Source organism: Trematomus bernacchii, unplaced genomic scaffold (assembly GCF_902827165.1).
Source record: "Trematomus bernacchii unplaced genomic scaffold, fTreBer1.1, whole genome shotgun sequence".
In the NCBI taxonomy this organism is placed as follows: Eukaryota; Metazoa; Chordata; class Actinopteri; order Perciformes; family Nototheniidae; genus Trematomus; species Trematomus bernacchii.
Genome location: NW_022988097.1, coordinates 1511160 through 1533495, shown reverse-complemented (window position 1 = coordinate 1533495; position 22336 = coordinate 1511160). Strand labels below are relative to the sequence as shown.

General features: G+C 38.8%; 1 protein-coding gene across 3 annotated transcripts; it reads left to right on the top strand.

Moving 5' to 3' along the window:
• The first annotated feature begins 2 nt into the window (after positions 1-2).
• Positions 3-21969, top strand: st3gal5 (ST3 beta-galactoside alpha-2,3-sialyltransferase 5). 3 transcript variants are annotated; one of them, XM_034121088.1, is made up of 8 exons: positions 3-108; positions 1460-1576; positions 5996-6116; positions 7092-7301; positions 10337-10473; positions 14345-14531; positions 18658-18816; positions 20680-21969. In XM_034121088.1, exons 1-8 carry the CDS (start codon positions 101-103, stop codon positions 20935-20937), a joined length of 1197 nt encoding a protein of 398 aa, XP_033976979.1. In that variant the 5' UTR covers positions 3-100; the 3' UTR covers positions 20938-21969. The 3 variants fall into 3 exon arrangements, with proteins under 3 accessions (XP_033976979.1, XP_033976980.1, XP_033976981.1); XM_034121089.1 differs by having other exon boundaries at positions 16-108; positions 1466-1576; XM_034121090.1 differs by lacking the exon at positions 3-108 and adding an exon at positions 4523-4615 and having other exon boundaries at positions 1470-1576.
• The last annotated feature ends 367 nt before the right edge of the window (positions 21970-22336 follow it).

Here is a 22336-nt window from a genome sequence, read left to right as displayed (position 1 = left end):
GAGGTGGCTGAAAAAGCACCGCTTGTATATGTTTCCTCGGGATAAATAGCTGATCATTGATCTGTACAAAGGTATTCGTCATGGCGAGGCAGTGGAGTCCATGGAAAGGTGAGCCAAAAAGCCAATTAATGTTGACGGAACTGCGGTTTAAAGGATGGAATCAAGGTGCAATGAGGCGTGTGTTGTGGTTTCCATAGCGTTGTGCAATCCTTTAGTATAGCGTTACTATAGCTACATCTTGCTCTTCATGCTTGCTGCTGCTAAAGGGTCTTGTTTACTGTCATGGGGTGGAAGACCCGATACAAGACGTTCTTTCATATCTATAGACAGGCCGTATTATGGAACATAGGCTCTTAAATTACACCTTTCTAATCAAGTAATCTACAAACATGACGGGAATGCAGTATGTTTACCCATTAGGCCGGTTAAGCAGCAGTTTCACGCGAATTACGAGTATCCTTAAAAGTTTTGTAGTTTTAAATGTAAATTAAAAAGCAGGGACATTTCCTATAGGAATGATACTTAAACGAGGACCTTAACGAACATTTGATCGATAAAACGTGAATAATACTTTTTCAATAAAACATTTACTTTAACTAGCTATGGGCTATTTCACCACACATTTTTACTGTCACGTGTAAATTCAAGACTCAGAGCCTCAGATGAATGGTTTTCATCGGACGATAGTTAGTTTACTTAGAAAATGTCACTTAAGACATTTTTTGTTAGGTCTATTTTTACTATATTTTAGCATTTTATCTGTATAACGTTAGCTTGGCTAGTTAAAGGGCTATTGTAAGTGGTGGAATGTAACTTAGTAAATGTATTTAGTTAATACTAGTTAGTATTTTCACATTATGCTACTTTATACTTTTACTCCACAACATTTTGTAGGCAAATAGTCTACTTTTACTTCACTGCATTTATCTGACAGCTTTAATAACTTGCCGATTTTGGTTATTAACGCAACATAGAAATCAAATAGAACATTATTATTATTATTATTATGTTAAACTGCTCAGTAGTAGGCTACAGTAAATAGAGTAGGCTATTTATTTACTCAACTTTTACCAATTGCAACATTGAAGTGACGAATACATTAATTAATCAATAATTAAAATTAGGTATTTTCAAATATTAGTTCAATACAATTATTTTATATATATATATATATATATATGTTTAAATGGTCAATCCTGCATATTGAGTACCTGAAGTATATTATTATGAAAATACTTGTTTTACTTTTACTTAAGTACAATTTTGGATGCAGGACTTTTACTTATAACAAAGTATTTTTATACTTTAGTATAACTACTTTTACTTCGTAAATAATCAGAATACTTCTTACACCTCTGGCTATTTTTGGTGGCCACTTTTTGTGTACTCAGCGTATCATAAAGGAATGTATTCTTCTTGCTGTTGTCCCATAATGCATTGTGTCTGACTGTGTGTGCAGGAGCAGAGCCCTGAGAGCCAGGGGACCTCAGGCTTCACCACACATCCCAGAGGAGTTCCCAGGTTCCCATGTGACCGAGAACAAGATGAGGCTTCTGAAACGCTTGCCAGCACACAGGTGATGGTCACATTACACAGCACAAAGACCCCTACTGTTTTCTGTCAACCACGCTCTCGGATAGATACGAGCCACCTGCTATCCAATGATCTTAACGAGATAGTTCAGGTGTTTAGAAGTGGAAGTTAGGTTATGTTGTGCAGTGTAAGCTATATTTAGAAAATGTTCGCCTCTTTGCTTTTTCTGTGAGACCGTGCTTTTCCACGGGTAACTAAGGCCTATTTCATTGCTTTCTTCGAAGCTAACAAACATTGAAAGTAACAAAAAGGAAGCTGGTGCACCGCTGCCTCAAATGCTAAGCATGCAAGGGTTTTTGCGTGACTTTGGTGAATCCAAACCAAATAAAGTCACGCTATTACACTAACAAACTTGCCAATATAGGCAGTAGCAGAGCAGCAACCCATGTGTTCTGCGTGGTGAAACAACTTTTTCTGTCAAGGGAGTTGTTGGCTTTGATGAAAGCACAGACAATGGATTGAGTTACTTGTCAGGAACAGAGACATTGATTTCTGACAGCCAGGTAAAGCCGTAAACATTCTAAATATAGCATACAGTTAAACTGATTTAGATTTTTCTTTGTTGAGTACAGCATTGCTTAGCTTCTGTGATATTATGGATAAATACTATGAAGAAGAACATCTTAACACCCCACTTCAAAAGATCCAAACTACCCCTTTAATGTCTTAAAGAAGAACTCTGATTTCCTTTATGATCCCAGCGCAGCCTCTTGTGTATTTCTACTTATCAGTGCTGGAAGCTTCATGTTGCTTTTTAAAGCCATTTAAAAACACACCCTAAACAAGTAAACAATCTGCATTGTCAGTCAAAGGTGTGGCACTTTTTACCACCTACAACTATAACATCTGCTCTAAATGTGCAGTATGAAAAATATCGTGTCAAGGCGTGTAGTGTGATTCTGTGTAGTTTATTTATGGCATCCCGTTGGATTTGACGTCATCTGAACAGGACATCGCACGCTCACTGCTTGATAGTGCGCGAAGGTCCGTTTACGCCGGTTGTTAAACAACATCGTTATGGGGAAATGCAAGTCTGCGTCCAAATGGTTGGAAGATAAGGAGGAAGGACAATCAATACTGTATATAGTCAATGTGAGGTAAAGTGTGTCGCCAATGTAACCGGTTCAAACTCAAAGTGGCGATGAGGTCTTAAAATGTATGGAAAGGGTCTTAAAAAAGGTCTTAAAAGGTATTACATTTGACTTCAGGATTCCTGCATATACCCCTAACCTATAGCACACTACAGGAAAAAGAAAACCCCAAAAAGCATCATTGGGCCTCTTTAAGTAACAAGTCGGGCTAAACCATTACCATCTTATGGAGGTACATTTATCTCAATATTATTCAGCGTTTGTGATTATCTTTCTACATTTACAACATTCCATCAGGCATTTGTTGTGGATGTTGTGAATCTCACATTTCTGGTTGTAGATCGGCTTTTTACATATGACATATTGATCTGTTTACACAAATCATATTGAGACAAATCTACCTCCATACCATCTTTACATACATATTATTTATCCCCCAGCTCGGAAATGTAAACAGTTATTGCAAAGGGGACAGTGCAGATAAGAGAAACTAAAGAGGGAACTAACATATTAAATAAAGAGGCAAACACAAGGTAATTGTACAAGATACAAAGCAGTATTATAAGAGCAAGTAAACATACAAAAAAAAGGAATGAAGTAGCTGCCAGTAATAACAGCAGTGAATAGTAAGAAGTGTGTATATATTGCACAATATGTACAACAATTATTTACAAGTTATTACAGTTATTATAAGATGCAAAAAACACAGTAAACACACTAAGAGAAATTGGGTTATAGAAACATGAATTATTATCATTTTAAACATTGGAAAGATATTTAACATTTGATAAAGAAAACGTTCAGAAGACCAATATGGCAATTTAATGAGAAAAATCAAATATGAGCAGCATATCCGAATCTAAATGTTTTAGGCCCAATCCCAAACCACTCCCTCGACCCTACCCCTCCGTGGCGGAGTGAACTCCGTCTGTAGCCACACTCGCAGCTCAACGAGGCTCCCTCCTGTCAGATGGAGGGAGTAAATACAGCGGCAAGCTTTGGGACAAACTCCCCTCTCTCCGGCAGAAACAGGAAATGCCGTAACTGTATGTAACAACGGTTTCAAATCAACATCTCTTAGACCAAAAATGTAAATTAATAACTCAAATAAAACTCCAAACATCTTTCATTGTGTTACTTTTTTGTAAAGCTCTTTTAGTTTTAAACCTGATGTTTATAAGCTTCTTAGTTTTTGCAACAGTCTGTAAATATACACAACTTTATAATACAATGCACACATTTACCTTTTTCTAGACTAACCACAGGTACGATCCTAAGTTAAAAAAATATGAGGTTATCATGAGGTTGTTAACATCGCAGTTTATCAGTGGATGTTTGCTGGAACTACTTGTAAACAGCGTGTTTCCTGACGGACACACACAGCGTGACTCCGGTCAGGTAGAGACCGGTCTCCAGCCAGCACCGATGCAGACTCGCTGTTTGAGGGCTTGATAGCCCACTCCCTCTCCACACTCGTTGGTTTGGAACAGCACTTAATGTGGCGGACCCTCGGCGCGAACGCGCAAACGGAGGGGTAGTGTGTAGGGGTAGGGTGTAGGGCGTGGTTTGGGATTGGGCCATACTCTTCAAACTGTGGGCAGGAAAGACAGAAAGCTGAGTGCAGGTGGTTGCATGGTGATGTGGAAGCATTAAGTAAACAATCTAGTTTTTTACCACAAGCATAAAAGAAGAGCTTCCCACTAAAACCGAGCAGCTCGAGTTTGACCCTATTCATTTAGGGCTGTCTTTTCAAATGTTACTGAGTGAAGCTCTCACACAAAGACCTGCTCCTCCCTCGCCTTACCAGGAATACTTTATTGGTTTTGATCTGTTTCCAGGGATTACACCAGGACACAAAATCACCAACGCATTATACCGTAACCAGTTTCCTTTTGTGAGACAGCGTTCGGCAAGATTTGGCAGGGTTAAAGGTTAGTGTGTTCACAAGGCCTTCCCTTCATAATTACAAACCACATCATCATCATGTGTGGCATTTATTCTATACATTAGTCTCAGAAGCTACAGCGGATGTGTGGATAAAACAGATAAAAACGTTTTTTTTGTCATCAATGCAAAAAGGAAATACCACAATAGCTGTTTTGTCGACATTACCAGTTGTTTATATTATGTCAACATAAAAACATGACAACACACAGGATGTTGGCACAGAGCCTAACAGGCGTCTGCGGTACAGTTGAGATAGGAAGCATTGTTGGGAAATAGGTGTGGTGTCGGCAAGGGCACAGGAAGTTGGGGCACAGGGAGAAAAGACGAAGCCAAAATCTAAATCAATCTAACATAGTGGTGCAAGGATGACTCATTTGTGAGGCCTACAGAGAAGGACTCCATTGACAAAAAGTAGTGGGATGTTTTGTATTGGATTTCAGAACATTGTAGGAAATAAGCTATATGGAAAACACACGTTATTGATACTTACACGTTTAGCTCAGCAGGATAATCTCCACATATTAACACCACTTTTATAAAAGTTTAAGCGTAAATGTAATCTCCAAGAGCAAAAAGCTAACGTAATGCTAAAAACAAGCTCCATCGCGGCTGCATGACTTCATGTCCCCGCCGCTAAGCTAAAGGCGGCTAATGTTTGGAGTGAGTATTTTTGGAGGTCTTCGTTACATGTAATAGCTTCAGATGTTCCCCAGTTGGGTATTTACTGTCGTATTAGATGCCGTAGGTAGGACAAATGTGAAAATCCTGTTAGCCTCTGTTAGGTTTTTGCGGTTTTCTCTTTACTCTGTAGTGTGATATAGGTTTATGTGCATGTAAATGGTCTACAAAGGCTAACATCCCTGTGTTCCCTCCAGAGTGAGTTTCTCACACAGAACTGTGTTCATGATGACTTATATATTTACTTTAATTAATTGACAGTGCGGTATAATGAGACAATAACAGGCTACAGATGCAGACATATACACACACACACACACACACACACACACACACACACACACACACACACACACACACACACACACACACACACACACACACACACACACACACACGCATTATATACAATTTCAGAATCAAACAAGTATGAGAGCACTCTCATATTAACGTAACACAATCAGAGACTGGATATACTGGACAGCATCGATAAGCATTCTTTTCTACGTATGAGAGACATCAGCGGTTAACTGGTCACCTCAACATCTTTTACATAATATCTCCCTGCACCTACCATGCAAACCTTTAACAAATGTACTTCTCAGCTTGTCAACTCCCCTTCATTTAGATACCACGCTTCAAATGACAAACCGTGTGTGTGTGTGTGTTTTTCTGTATGTGTGCAGGCGGTGGTTGGCACTGGCTGTGGTTTTAGGTTTGCTGTGTGTGGCGATTCTGTCTCTGCCTCTGAGAGAGACGGAGACGAGCGCGCCTGTGGACTGGCATGTCAACCATGCGCATAAAAAGGTGAGAGACTTTACCACGGACTGAAACAAAATATACAATTGTCAAATCATAAGTAAACCAGGAGAGACGCACCAAAGGTCCCACAGCTATCTGACTGCCGAGACACTTGGAGTGTGTTCTCCTAACATTAGGCAAGGCTGAAGGAAGATCTCATTTGTTTCAACAGATCCACAAATAGAATTAACAGTTTTATTAACAATAACAAAAAATGCAAAATGGATAACTCTTGGATTTCAATTGGATTAAAACATATTTTAAAGAAGATTGTTCTTTTTACAACTCTAATGGTATTGTCCATGTAATAGATAGATAGATAGATAGATGGATAGATATAATGAGCTCTACTCAAACTCAGCTTTAAGTGTCAAGTGCTTGACAATACATAAATATTCTCAGAGTATAAATTATTAATTTGAGGGAAACATTTAATTATATAAAGTTAAGCAAGATAAAGTCTTATGTATTTAAGAATTCAAGATGTATTCGAGTGAATGAATGCTTAGAGCCCATCTTCTACTTACATATTTTTTAATATGATATTGACACATTTACATAATAAAGTTTCTACCTGTTTTTTTAAACCAATGATCTGCTTTAGTAATTTTCCTACAAAATGGCAGCAAAAAAGGCACTTATTTTAGCTCTTCAAATGTCAAAATGTCCTGCTTTTATCAGTTTTAAATGAAAGTGAATATCTTTTGGTTTTGGACAGACAAAACATCTTATTTAAAGACGAGGCCTGTAACTGCATGAATGAAAATGATTCAGTCTCATTTCCTGTGTGACACAAGCAGCCATTCATGACATGTATTTACACCATACATGTTTGGCTGCTGATACAACCAGATGGAAAACTGTGGAGTAAACAGAAAAGATTGAACAGAGATAATGTCAGTAAAGGTTCTGCAGTGAAACAGTCTGCTTTTTGTTATTCTAACGGTTCTTACCCTTTTTTTACAACCTATTTCCTTGCAGCAAGTGCATGAGCACGTGCGCAGAGTTCTGGAGGGTCAGTGTCGGCCCAGCAGCACCAGGCACAGCTTGTTAGCTCGACTCCCCGCCTCAAGTCGCATGACCCAGGCCTTTCTGTGGAAGGACCTGCCGCTCCCCGACGACATCTTCCAGTACCCGCCTCCCTTTGGCTTCAGAGGGCTTCAGCACAAAGCAGAGGAGCTGCTGAAGATGGTGAATGCTCCTTCTTTCTCTCTGTCCTCTACTTTCAGCATCATTTATTCTGTAGCCAGATTTCCATTTATTGGCACCTTCTGTTCTTCCAAAAATAGTGGTGCCAAAACACGCCAAAAACAAAGCATTTGCCATAAGGAACATTACCTACGGTGGCCAACAGTTGCAAACGCGTTAAAACGGCACTTACCTTCTGCAGTTTCAAATTCAATTCAAATATAAAAACACAAATGTGCCAGAACACATGCAAATGCAGAAACATCTTCACCAACTTGACAGCATATGCACGGCATTTAGAAAACATTCACCAACTGGACCAAACATGCGCTAGGGTTAGTCAAAGCGCTGCATAAACAAATCAAATCAAATCCAGTTTTATTTATATAGCACATTTATAAACGATTTTTGGTCGAGCCAAAGTGCTGTACAATTAATACAAATACCCTACAGTAAACAAACAAAACGGCAGTGTAACCAAATATAAGTCAGGCCGGTGTGAACAACTCTAAAAACACAATTCTGCCTTTCATATCTGCAGAGTCAGATAACATTGAACAAACTATATGGAATACCTTAAACTTTGTAGCGTTGACCTATTTTACATTTTTAAGTGGGGTGCCAGTCAGAATCAGGTCTGACAAATAATAATCTAAAATAGTCAAGAAGAATTGTTCAGTCAAACCATACACAAATGAATTAATTCAGGAAATTTCCTCTCAAAGGAATGCAATACAAAATAAATCGCACATCAATTTCTATTTTAGTCAGATATATTTCATGGGGAAAGTAACACAATATGATCAGTGTGTGGTGACAGAGTCAATATATCCAGTTCAATCTGCTTTAGCAGGTTGGTTACAACCCCAACATAAATTAAATCCAGTCCATAGGCCCACAAAGGCAACTCAAAAAAGTCCATTGCGGGTTTTCCCGCGGATCCACTCAAAACAAAAGAAACCAGGAAATACCAAAACATAAAAACAGAGTCTTTCCCAGAAACAGCCTCTCAGCTTAAATTAAGAGTAAGTTTATCTTCACCCTAAATTCAAGATATCTTCAAATCATTTACTAGTATTATCATCTCTGGTATTTCTTCACATCTTTATTGGTGTTTTATATCAGTCATAATGCACACAATGTATTGTTGCAAACCTATAGAATGTTTTAAATGCAATGTGTCTCCTGTAATAAAAAAACAGGTATAACAAGCATGGTATAATCTGATAGACACCGGGCATACAAAGCTGCACCTTTTTGAGTCGCGCTCATGTGTCTTCACCTGTTTTTGATGTCCCTGTGCGCCTGGCCCCTATAAAAAAGAACATACTCCACATTATTCCATGATGTGAAATCCAAACAAAGGAGCCTTGTTTACAGTGCTTTGTTCATCTGATAACCCTCTTCACCGAGCAGATAAACATGTGCGCCTGAATGCAAAGCACCAGCTCTCACCGCAGCGCCCAGCAGGCAAAACTTTTAACATTTTTAACCACAAGTTTGTTGTCTTATATATGAACCCTGATAGTGCTTTAAGAAATCTACATATAGAAAAGAATAAATGGATTTGTCTAGGGTGAAAAATCGGCAGAATGGAGCTTAGTGGGTTCCCCTCTAAACTCCATTCTGCCAAGATTAAAAACATTTGGTAATAATGTAATGCTTTATAAATGTGTCAGTTTACAGGTGAATGCAAACACAGTTGATGACAGATCCTAAGCAAAGTGAAACCGCTCTAAAGTATTCAAATTTATAGATTTGCCTGTCCCACTGTTTTGGCCAAACTTGACCCACTCTACCATGCTGCACTGCGTTGTATATCAAATGCACCCTAATAGGACTCATCATTGCACACTGTATAGCCTAACTGGATGGTCCTCACTTACTATGCGTAGGATGCAGCATTGGTTTTTATTAATGTATAAAGCCATTTTAGGTAAGCTTCCACTCTTCATATGTGCCAGATTTGCTCCAGTTTGTGACTCTTACAACCTCAGATCCAGTGCCTGGATACGGTTCCAGGTTCCTGCTGTGCGGACTGAGGCTGGAAAAAGGAGTCTTTTTTATTATGGTCCTTGGTCTTGGAATGACCTTCAATCAAGCCTCAAACTGAGGGCACTTGTCCCTATAGCATGCTTTAAATTGAAGTTGTCTGAAGTCCTCACCACCAGCTGCTCTTGCAGTAATAAGTAGTCTACCTTTCTTACTGTCCTAATGTGCACAATGTAGTGACTGCTTTTTCGTCTTTTGTTTTCTTAGTTATGTTCTCTGTATTTTATATGTTTGTGTTATGTGTTATGTGTAACGTTGCTGCCTTCTTGGCCAGGTCAGCATTGAAAATGAGATTTTATCTCAATGTTTTTATCTGGTTAAATAAAATAAAAATTGGACCCTATTCAATTGAAAGGATATTAATAATTCACTTACAATATTACAGTAATAATCCAACGCCGCTTAAATCATTTCTGTATTCTTTCGTAATTGCTTTGTCTAGAGGGGTGTCCAAACTTTTTTCACTGAGGGCCACATACAGAAAAACATACGAAGGGCTGGGCCCCTCACTAGAGGTGAGGAATACTGCCTCATAAGTTCAGTTATAAGTTAGAAAAATCAGTGAAATGTAGGTAAAGAATGCTTGATTATTGAATATGCTTTAAGAAGAAAAACAGCCTTCACAGCTCTCTGTATTTTGTTACAAAAAGTGTTGGCAGCTCACCCCTTAAAGCAGAAGCCTCAGGTTGCTCATAGTAAGGGGAACTATGAAGGGTCTATTTCAAGCTTGTTATGTAAATAAGTTATTTGGCTTTTTTAATCAACTAAGATTTTTTACAACATTTTTTTACTTTAATTGACTGAATTTATTTGAAAAGTGGGCTTATTAACACATGAATATTAGTGTGTACTATATGTTTACATATTTATTTAAGAAGTACAATATAATAAAAAGCATAGGTTTCACACTAACGCAATACAAAATGGTGAGAGCCCTATATCAGAGAATAAACAAAATGATTGTATTTGTGAATTTTCCTTTAAAGCTGCCGGACTCGGAGTCTTTTCCCCTGCCGAAAAACACCTCAGAGAAATGTCGGCGCTGTGTGGTCATGGGAAATGGAGGCATTCTCAGAGGCCTGGAGCTGGGGACACTCATCGACCGCTTTGACACCATTATCAGGTTCGGAACAAAAACACCATAATGTTTCTTTATTAAAACAATTTAGAATTTCCCCACATATTGTCTTATACCATTACAGATAACCACTGTGAATAACCAACAGTGGTGGAAGAAATACTCAGAGCCTTCACAAAAGTAGTATTAAAGGAGAGGTGTCATGGCCAAGCTGCCTGTGTGTGAGGAAGTCCGTGGATTGGTCAATTTGGACCAATCAGCGGGGGCTTAACGTAACGGCTCCACGGATTGGTCCATTTCGTTCCGGGTACGGCTTGACATCATGCCGTCCCGGAAGAATCAAATGGACAATGACGTATCTCCAACGAGGCGTTTTGGGGAGGTATTTTCTGTGTTAGAGTTTTACTCCCTACAGGGTGTACTTTGAGGGTTTTGACTCTGCACACCGTTTACATGCATACAAACCTTCATAACACACAAGGGGACGGGTAATAACCGGAAAAGCATGACACCTCTTCTTTAATATGGTCTAAATATACTCCATACAAGTAGAGCCGTGGATGCACTCCGGCATACTGACTGCCATGAAAACCAGAGACAAAAAATGCTCTGAGTTTCATAAAAGTCAGTCAATGCTTTCCAAAAGCACGAGCAGTGAACTCCAGGCCCACGTGACTGAACTAAAAATTGAAAGAAACAGACTAAGAAATGACGTAAGCTCCATGATCAAAACTGCCAAAAAGAATTTCATCAATGTCAAAACTGAGGAAAACAAAAATAAACCCCGTGAACTTTGGAAATTACTCAATAACCAGCTTGGCTGCAGTAAAAAACTCAAAACGAGATTTTCAAACTTAAACATAAAGACAGATAACAGGCTCATCACAGACAAACTGGATGTGGCCAAGTACTTGAACATTTTTTTCACAAACATAGCCACAACTCTTGTAAATAAATTACCCTCCCACTCAGGGCTTTTTGGAGTAGATCACATCATGACCTACTACAAAAACCTAGGGGTACGCAAAGATGATTTCAGTCTAGCAAGGGTAACAACAGCAGAGGTACTCATTAAACTGAGCGCCCTCAAACCTAACAAGGCCACTGGCCACGACAATATCCCCTCCAAATTCCTCAGAGACACAGCAACCGCCATCTCACCAGTCATAGCTCACATAATTAACCTCTCCATAAAACAGGGAAAAGTACCCAAAGACTTCAAAATTGCAAGAGTAACCCCCCTGCACAAAAAGGGCAGCAAATTGGACCCAGGCAACTACCGCCCTGTTTCTATACTTACCTCCATCTCGAAAGTCATGGAAAAAATAGTATATGAACAGGTCGAAAAGTACCTCGCGGAAAAGAAACTAATCTATGATTTTCAATCTGGCTTGAGAACATCCCACTCCACTGACACATGCCTTCTTTATTTGAACGACCACATCAAACAAGAGGTGGACGAGGGTAAATACTGCGGCATGGTGATGCTGGACCTACAAAAGGCTTTCGACACTGTCAATCACCCCATTCTGATTGACAAGCTAAAAGCAATTGGTTTTGATAAACTATCGGTGAGCTGGATGCAATCCTACCTGGAGGGGAGAGAACAGATGGTGGAGGTAAACGGTACTCTGTCCCCCCCCCTCCCAGTGAGCTGTGGTGTTCCACAAGGAAGCATATTAGGTCCGTTACTGTTCCTAATTTATGCAATTGACATGTCATCAGCATGTGACTGCAACTTGTTCCTGTTCGCGGACGACTCAGCCCTGCTGGTCTCTGACAGGAGCAGATTGCAGGTTGAAAAAACCCTCAGCTCCGAGCTCAGCAGAATCTGCACCTGGCTCGCCGATAATAAATTATCATTACACCTGGGTAAAACAGAGTCCATTCTCTTCGGTTCGAAACATAATCTCAGCAAATCCGACGACTTCTCAGTTGCAGTGGGTGACATTATTGTCACAAGTAAGAAGGAAATTACATACCTAGGATCTATTCTTGAGGCAAACCTCTCCTGTGACAAAATGGCATCCAATGTAATAAAAAAAGTCAATCAAAGAACTAGATTCCTATACAGGATCTCCTCTCTGGTAAACAAAAACACCCTGAAAACTCTGGCAGGAGCACTCATTCAAGGGTACTATGACTATGCTTGCACGTCATGGTACCATAGCACCTCCAAGGCGCTAAAAATAAAACTTCAAACATCGCAAAATAAACTGGTCAGACTACTGCTTGACCTTTCATCTAGAACCCACCTCACCTCTGCCCACTTTGACAACCTAGGATGGCTTAGAGTAGACGACAGAGTACAGCTACTTGCAATGGGCCTGGTCTACAAGATCCACTACACCTCTATGGTACCCATGTACATGTCAAAATTCTTCCCAAAGGTCAAGGAATACCATGATCATAACACCAGAGGGAGCTCCACAAATCATGTAAAACCCAGATTTGGCACAAAAAAGGGGGAATACACGTTTTGCAATTATGCCAGATCAAGGTGGAACGCTCTTCCCACAACTGTAAAGGAAAGTAAAACTATACTTACCTTCAAAACCTCTCTTAAAGAGCACCTTCGGGGGAGAGCATTGCAAAACTGGCCCCGGTAATGGTACAAATCTCAACCTGTCGTACAATGGACAGCTTCCCCCCCCCCCCCATCTATGTATATACTCGCATTTTAGACTCTGTTACTAACTGTATATCTGTAGACTTGGTATGTCTTAAATGTCCGGTTAGGATGTATTAGAACGAAATCTAAAATGAAAATTGTAAATAAGCCATCTGTATGTAAAAAACCACCTGTATGTAAATTGTAAATAAGTCATCTGTCTGTCAAATATGTCTTATATGTCTTAAATGATATGATGAATTGGAAATGGGGGACCCTGATGTAAACAAGACGAAAGTCTTTCTCTGGTCTGCATCCCCTTAACAATTGTATGTTTTGAGCTGTACTGTACTGTACCCAATATACAAGCTGTTAATAAACTTTTCAATCAATCAATCAATCAATCAATCAATCAATCAATCAGAAGTCATGAATTTCAAATGTTACTTCGATACAGATTTTATTATCAGTAAAATGTACCTCATGTATCAAGAGTAACAGTATTCTTTTATACAGTATTTTAGAATATTATTACTTCGTTTTAATCACTATATGTAGTTTGTCATCATGGAGCAAATTTGAGTAAAAAGTAAAATATTACGTATATTTTAAATTAAAGTACTGCATCCAGTGGTGGAATGTAGTTAAGTACAATTATGAGGTACTTTACCTTCATTCATTTTGTGCTACTTTATACTTCTACTCTGAGTTACTTTACATACTAGATTATAAGCTAATACAAAATGTAAATATAAATTGACATAATTATAAGTAGATGTATGAAACAGCAGCATACAAAGTAACTTGGCTCCACCTTTACCAGGTGGACATATTAAATCATCAGTAATTTAATATTTATGATTCCAATAAATACTTTTACTTTGCATACTTTAAGTATGTTGTTATGCCAATACATTTGAGTATACTTGTAGCATTGTACATTGTAGCTTTACTTAAGTAAGAGTTTGAATAAAGGACTGTAACAGAGTATCTTTACAATTTAGTATTGCTACTTTTTAATTAAGTAAAATGTTTGAGTACTTATTCCACCTCTTGTTGCATCTTATGCTGTTTTTTATATATATATATACATAGTAGCTTATAACAATGCCTGTCGAAAATAATTAGTGATCTAAAATGTAGTGGAGTACACATAGCGTAAAATAACAATACTCAAGTACAGTACAAGTATATTTAAATAGTACTTAAGTACAATACTACTGTGTTAAATTCCATCGCTGATCACCAACAGAGCCGGTTGTTGTTTTGTTGTTTTGATGTTAAGACGATGGCTGTGTGTCTCAGGTTGAACAGCGGCCCTCTGGGAGAGTTCAGTATTGACGTGGGGAATCGGACCAGCATCAGGATGAGTTACCCAGAAGGCACCCCGCTCCACTGGATAGACACAGACCCACACACTCTGTTTGTAGCGGTGGTGTATAAAGGTGTGGACGTCAGCTGGATCTCTGCTATGATCAGCAAGCTCTCCGTGGTGAGTACTGCCCGAGTGAGTGCTGTGTTTATTATCCACACTACTGATGTTTTTTTTTTTTTTAAACAAAAGAAATTAGCAAAGTGGCTAATCCTCGTCTTTCAGTTTTCTGAAGCCACATAAATGATGGTGTGGGTGTCCAACACTTATTACAGAAAAGCCCACAGGGAGATGCTGTTTAGTTTAAAGTGGACCTATTGTGCTATATTGGAAAAATATATTTTAGGGCCATACCTATACAAAACATGTCTGTGAAGTTTTTTGCTTAAAATACCAAACAGATCACCCATTGTAGCCATGCCTCATACTGCTCATACCCCTTTTTTGCAGCCCTGTTGCAAACAGGCTGATTCTGCTTTAAATGGAACGTCTGCTGCTAGCCACGCCCCTTTGTAGCGTCACGCAGCTTTCCCCTGCTAGAGAGAGATTTCTACCGGGAGATCTCAGCTAAACGCTGCGGTGATTCAGGCCCAATCCCAAACCACGCCCTACACCCTTCCCCTATGCACTCCCCCTCTGTGACGGAGTGAACTCCGTGGAGTGACACTCGCAGCTCAATGAGGCTTCCTCCTGTCAGATGGATCTGTGGAAGCCGTAATACTGTAAAAAGCACGACCAATCATTTTAGCCGGCCCGGCTAAAATAACTGGATGGCCTACCTGCCTGTCAGCCTTCCATCTGTGCACAAACTTATCTCGTGCCCTCATTGGTCATGTGTGCGTTCGTGTGTGTTGGAGGAGGGGCTCTGTAAGGAAGTGGCAGATTTTCTCCGGTTGTGTATTTTCAAATTCTAGCGATCTCGAGCCGGTTTCTCAAACTTACCTACCCCACCTTTAATTGTGTTACTTTTTTGTAAAGCTCTTTTAGTTTTAAACCTGATGTTTATAAGCTTCTTAATTCTTGCAACAGTCAGTAAATATACACCACTTTATAATAAAATGCACACATTTACCTTTTTCTAGACCAAACACAGGTATACGATCCTAAGTTTAAAAAACATGAGGTTATCATGCGGTTGTTAACATCGCAATTTATCAGTGGATGTTTGCTGGAACTACTTGTAAACAGCGTGTTTCCTGACGGACACACACAGCGTTGAGACCGGTCAGGTAGAGACCGGTCTCCAGTCAGCACCGATGCAGCCTCGCTGTTTGATGGCTTGATAGCCCACTCCCCCTCCACACCACTCCACACTCGTTGGTTTGGAACAGCACTTAATGTGGCGGACCCTCCGCGCGAACGCACAAACGGAGGGGTAGTGTGTAGTGTGTAGTGTGTAGTGTGTAGTGTGTAGTGTGTAGTGTGTAGTGTGTAGTGTGTAGTGTGTAGTGGTAGGGTGTAGGGGGCGGTTTGGGATTGGGCCTCAATGCCATATTATGCTCCTAACCACTTCAAGCTTTATTTCTGAAACAGTATGGAGCTCAAACCTTTCTCTCTCGCAGGGTTTACCACAAGGACATTACGTTAGACATATTCTCTCCAGTAGCCTACAGCGTTAGCTCCATGGTTAGCTCTGAGTGTTAGCATGCTTGCTAATGTAAACACACAGCATATTACTCCCAAAACACCCCGCGCATTGTTTCTGATACAGCACATAGCTTGACATGTTCTTGACACAGCTGCGACTGTATACGGAGACGATAGGTTGGGACGTGTCACGTGTGCTGGAGACGATAGGTTGGGACATGTCACTGTCACTACCCGATCCGCATCCCTACCCGACCTGCATTGCGCATGTGCGAGATGGTCCGCCATATTGGACAACTCCATACGGCAACTCAAATAGGACATTTGGCGTCTAGGCGGCTGCCCGATTTGCATTGTGCATGCGAGAGTCATAAACGTCTCAAATATCTATACAAACATCTTTTATGTTATTTTATTTAATTTGAAATAAAATTAAGGACATTCACAGTTAATGTAATTAGATATAAATTATGAATGCCATACATATTGCATTCATTCACAGTCAATATTTCTTCAGTATGATAGCTGTCTAACCGAAGTTAAATCCATTTCTCACTTATTCTGACAATGTACTTAACCCAATAAAAGGACCCAATAAAAGGAGTTGTTAAATAATAGTGAAGTCACGTTGTAATAACAATAACTCATCTCTCTCGTTCAGATTAATATTGTCGTTTTTTTTCTGCTTTGCCAAACGCCACTGTGTCAAGTGTCCTATTTGAGTTGCCGTATGTAGTTGTCAAATATGGCGGCCCATCTCGCTCATGCGCAATGCGGATCAGGTAGGGAAGCGGATCGGGTAGTGACTGTCACGTCGGCCGGATGTCGCCAATGACGTTATATGAGCAAACATTCTGGATCTGCTTGTTAGCACCCCCCTTTTTCTTTTTCTTTTTGAGATGTGGGTACGGAGGAAAAGAGAGAGGGTTTTGTTTTCTGACACTTTGTGAGTTCCCTTACACACCGGGGACACATATTTATGTATAAAAGACATCAAAAAGTGCATTTTGCATAATAGGTCCCCTTTAAATGAAAACAAGTATTTATTTAACAAATAACTAAGGTTGACTTTCCAGAAACATAATCATAACCCAAAGTCAAATCTTTATTTAATTTATTTTTTAATTGTATTTTTGTTCTTTTTGGACTCCTTTGTTTACTCCTGTAAAATATCATCACTGTGTAACAGTCACGCTTCTATTGGCTAGCGCTCCAACACATTGTACGTGATAGGCTAAGGGGCGGGACATCTCTTAGTGGTTGACCAATCACAGCAGAGCCGGCCAGCTAACCAATCAGAGCAGACTGGGCTCTGGTTTCAGACAGAGGGTGAAAAGAGGTGCTGCAGCACAGGCAGTATGAGAAAAATAAAGAGCTTTTTGAACATTGAAGCATGGAGACATGTCACAGTAGAGCAGTGGTTCTCACATTTTTTCTGTCAGGCCCCCCCTTTGCAGAAAAAAAAAAGTCGGGCCCCCCCAACACAAATAGTCAGGCTCGGTGGCGGTGCCAGAGATTTATTTTGGGGGTGCTGTGGGGTAGCTTGACGTTTCATAGAGGGTGCTCAAACATTTAGGGTTTCCCATTAATGTACCGGGCGCTACAGTGGAATGTTCTACTGCAACAATCCCCACGCATATACACAGTGTACCTGTGACTGTTACAATGAAGGCTCGATAATCAGCTCACGGCATATAGGTGTAAACAGGGGTAAAGTGCTATTTGTATAGGTGGTGTGTGGACCTCACATAGGGGGGTCTGGGGGCAAGCTCCCCTGGGAAGATTTATTTTTAAATATTGAAGTTAAAAGCATCAATCTGGTGCACTTTGAGAGCAACATGAAGAGATCTATGGATACCTCTCTCAACACCCATATGAAACAGAACTGTAAACAGATTTACTTTTTCTTTATGGATATTTTACAAATCACCCTTTTAAACTTTATTCTTTTTTTACTGTCATATAGTATTTCATACCTGTTTTTCATTTATTCTCTTATTTTTTTATAACTATAATGATCATATAAACGTGTGCCTCGGAAATAATTGTTTACATTAATGGTGACCAAAACGTTTGAGACCCACTGAGATAACTTAGACTAAAGTTAACTATCTAAACACTGAGAGAGTCCTTTAGCTCACTGAGCCTCTCAGTCCGACAGGAGAGGACTCTCCTCCACTTTGTTGTTGAAAAAACTCCTTATATCCGTTAGCGTAGCTCGCTAGCACCAGAAGCTAACAACAACGATCTCCGGTACTGGTGCGCTCTCTCTCTCTCTCGCTCGCGCACGCACACAAAATGGCTCGTTCCACACACACACAGAGCCGAGCTATAATGAAACACAGAGACCCAGACGTAATAGTACTGTATCATATTATTTTCGAATCAATAATTTTTCAAATTATGATTTTTTTATTTTTTTTATCTTTTTTTTTTTTTTTGTAATAACCATTTTTCCTCCTGGTCTCTCGCGCCCCCCCTGTCATGCCTCTGTGCCCCCCACTTTGAGAACCACTGCATTAGAGGCACTACATACTGATATGAACCTGAAAATGAGCAGAATAGGGCCCCTTTAACTTCTTATGTTTGTATAAATATAGTGTGTAAAGATTCCTATTCTGTTGCAGGTAAATATGTATTTCTGTTCTTTGTGTTTCAGTCTCTGTGGGACTGGCTCTTCTTCTGGCAGAAGGTTCCGGATCATATCCCTCTGGAGCGGCACAGATTCAGACTCCTGAACCCTCTCGTCATCAGGGAGACGGCTCTGGACCTCCTGAAGTACCCTCCACCCAAACCCCGCCTGTGGGGAAAGGACCAGGTAATAGACTCATCCCAGACTACGGATTTTATCTGTCTGTGACTATAGAGTCAACACAATGCAAGCTGAATAAAACAGTGTTTTTATAGCTTGGTTGTAGCTACATATTATCACTAAACACATTTATCACTTACAACACCCACCTGACTGTATCATTTGCAGCTACAAACGGCTATTGTTACTTCAGATTAGATTAGATATACTTTATTCATCCCAAATGTTTTAGTTTTTTGTTATAGCAGCGTGTGGACAAGGCATTGAGTTAAAAATATAATAAAACGAAAATAAACAGAACAATTTCAAATAAATATATCAACAGTAGAAAGATGTATCTCGTGTCTCTAGAATTCACAAAATGAAATACACATAATCATTTATAAATTACTCTAATGGACCAACCTGCTCATGCAAAAATAAAATAAATAAATGATAAAATGAATATGTTATACAAGGCTGCAAAGTAGTTGCAGTTTATTAAATGTAAATGCAATCGACTGGAGTGTAAATAGGATATGTACAAATTGTACTACAAAAAGATATATATATATATATATATATATATATATATATATATATATTTAGTGAGAGAGAGAAACTCCCTCTGAAGAGAGATTTGGGAATTTAGCCTTTGCAGACCATTTACATGTACTAAAACTTGTATAACACACTACAAGAAAGGGAAGACCAAAAAGCATAATAGGGCCCCTTTAACAGTCAAACCAATTCGTCTACACACTTTTAAACGAGGAGTAGTTTTTGATGTTCCTGCAGATGAAACATTACGTCCTCTAACTTCCTCTGCATTGAACCTGTTCCCACAGTCTGTGTTTGGTCTTGGATGATGCATCACTAATCTAACACTGATTCAACCAGGTCCACCCTCTGTAATCGCCACTATTGTGGTTTAGTACCCTAAAGTACCCTAAAGATACTCCATTTCAAAATGAGACCAAACTGTTCTACACATTTCACTTTTTTAGACATAAAAATGTGGTCTGAAAAAGGTGGCTTTTTCTTTTAGCTTAGCTTGTTGCTAGAAATGCCTTTTCTGTTACTGAAATGGTTGTGGATCTCATGCGCCCCCTACTGGTTGGCTAAAAGAAGATAGAGTTCAGCAGTCAATGGTGGTATAAGCTCACAAAATATTGGTTTATTGATCCAGTAGTATGCGAGAATAGCTATAGCCAGACACACAGATATATAGGGGTGAACCATTTGGAAAAAATAACTAATTGCAATTATTTTGACTAATATTGCAGTTGCACATATCAGAAACAATCAGAAATTGGGTTTGAATGAAGAATGAAATAAATTAAAAGATAATTATATAAACATAAGAAATGAAAGAAACAATGTGTGATCAAATAAAATAATTTATATAAACATAAGAAGTAAAATAAATAACATGTGAAAAAATAAAGATATTTTTGTCACCGTAAGAAGTAAATCAAATGTCCAATAAACGCTAAAAGAAATAGAAATAAAATATTAAAAAGAAACTAATAATTTGCGATTACAAGATAAAATAAAGTAACAAATATTTATACAAACATAAGAAGTTAATAAAAATGGAATGAAAAAACGATATCGGTATGATGAGGGAATGTATATTCTTTAAACACTATCCACATTATCATTAAGAAATATACTAAAATGATCATAAAGTAAGCTGAGATGCTTACTCATTTCCTGGTTTAGGACTCATTCCTGCTCTAATCTATTGGGATGTTTATAAAATGTTGATTCATTGTGTAGCCCTGCAGATATACACTCATAGAAACGCGTGAAAAATAACATTGTGGTTTTCTGTCATGACAATATTGTTAATTCCTTATTCATTTTGAATCTTTTTTCTTGCTGCAGAATGTGCCCACCATGGGGGTCTCTGCACTGAACTTGGCCAGCCTGCTGTGTGACGAGGTGAGCCTGGCAGGCTTCGGCTACAACCTCTCCCAGCAGGGGGCGCCGCTGCACTACTTCGACCAGCTGCCCATGAGCGCCATGCTGCGGCAGACCACTCACAACGTGGACCGGGAGACCCAGCTCCTTCAGAAGCTCGTCAGGGAGGGGGCCGTCACCGACCTGACGGGGGGGGTACACTGCTCCTTCTGCCCCAGCTGAACACTTTTCACCTAGAAACGTGTGAGAAGCCAGGAAGAAAATAACATTTAGGTGAGAAAAACTTGAAAGATGGGAATAAATCTAGTCCTATATATGTGAATTTGTCATTAAGTGCTTTATACAGAAGCCCTGAGAGGCAAATAATAAAACAAATGTAGTTACACATTTTCTCTGTCCGATCTTAATTGTGTTTATGACTTGATAACCTGAAGAAAAAAGGTATGGCTAAAAAACTCTTTCTTAAAAAAATAATTAGGGAATTTGTTGAACAAAATATAAGTCACTGTAAATGAGAGCCTTCTGAAAACATCAGTCATGTTGTTATGATACTGTTAATGCATAGACAACTCATGCACATTTGAAATTAAGAAGGTTTCAATATGTATTACTACTGTCTTATTTTTGTCATAATAGTTCCCTAAGTACTCTGAGGTCAAATGATGCTATCAAAGCATCTTCCACAGAGTTAGTGGTACATTGCATTTTAAGGAGGTAAAGCTTATTATGTATTAATGGTAACACTTTAACACATAGATCTGTATTCATAGTTACAGTTTACTTTTTGAAGGGTTTGAAAAAATGTGAATTAACTATATTTATCAGCACATCGACAACATTCCACTGTAAATTAGCAACTATACAATTCCTTTGTTGGTTCTGTCTGTGGTTTTATTTAGGAGTTGAAATGTTTCACACCTGCATTTAAATTGTATTCTACTTATGTGTGCACTGTAAACATTCCTTTCATTTATGTTGTCACTATTCTGTTCTTACTTTGTCTCATTTTGAAAGACCTTGTCATTTCGTATGTCTTCATTTACATATTGAATAGACACATCTCATATAGCTCAAATCTGGAACAGTTAATGAAAAAAAAGAAACTGTACATATTAAAAACAATCTAAATGTCAATGTCACTGTAAATGTTCACATATAGTTCTTTTTTATACAAAATGTTCTGTTATTATCAGTCTTAATTTATTGTTTTGTTTTTACACCTTGTTATTATTAAAATATACATATGGTGTTAATGAATAATTGAGTGGTCAATTTGCATGTTAATGATTATTCACTGATTTTCTTAAAATTACAAATAATGAAATGTCCTTTTTTATGTTCCATTCAGTTGAATGCACTACCAGTATCCATGGTAACAGCTTCTACTGCTCTACACTTCAAATGTGTAATAAGCAATTAATGTACTTTTCAAAGTGTAAAGGTTAGTTTCCTCCAGGTTAAATATGACTTCTCAGCCACTCTAAATCAGAGTGTGACTTCCTGTCTCAGAGTCAACAGGAAACACTATGACCTTCAATTACTGGTTATTACCGTTATTACACAACACAAGTTAATCTATATTTTAAATATATAATACGTATTTTTAAAGATACCTTCTTAA

Coding starts and splice junctions, on each gene's coding strand:
- st3gal5 (XM_034121088.1), top strand. Junction 1,577..5,995: donor AAACGCTTGCCAGCACACAG/GTGATGGTCACA, acceptor GTATGTGTGCAG/GCGGTGGTTGGCACTGGCTG. Junction 6,117..7,091: donor TCAACCATGCGCATAAAAAG/GTGAGAGACTTT, acceptor ATTTCCTTGCAG/CAAGTGCATGAGCACGTGCG.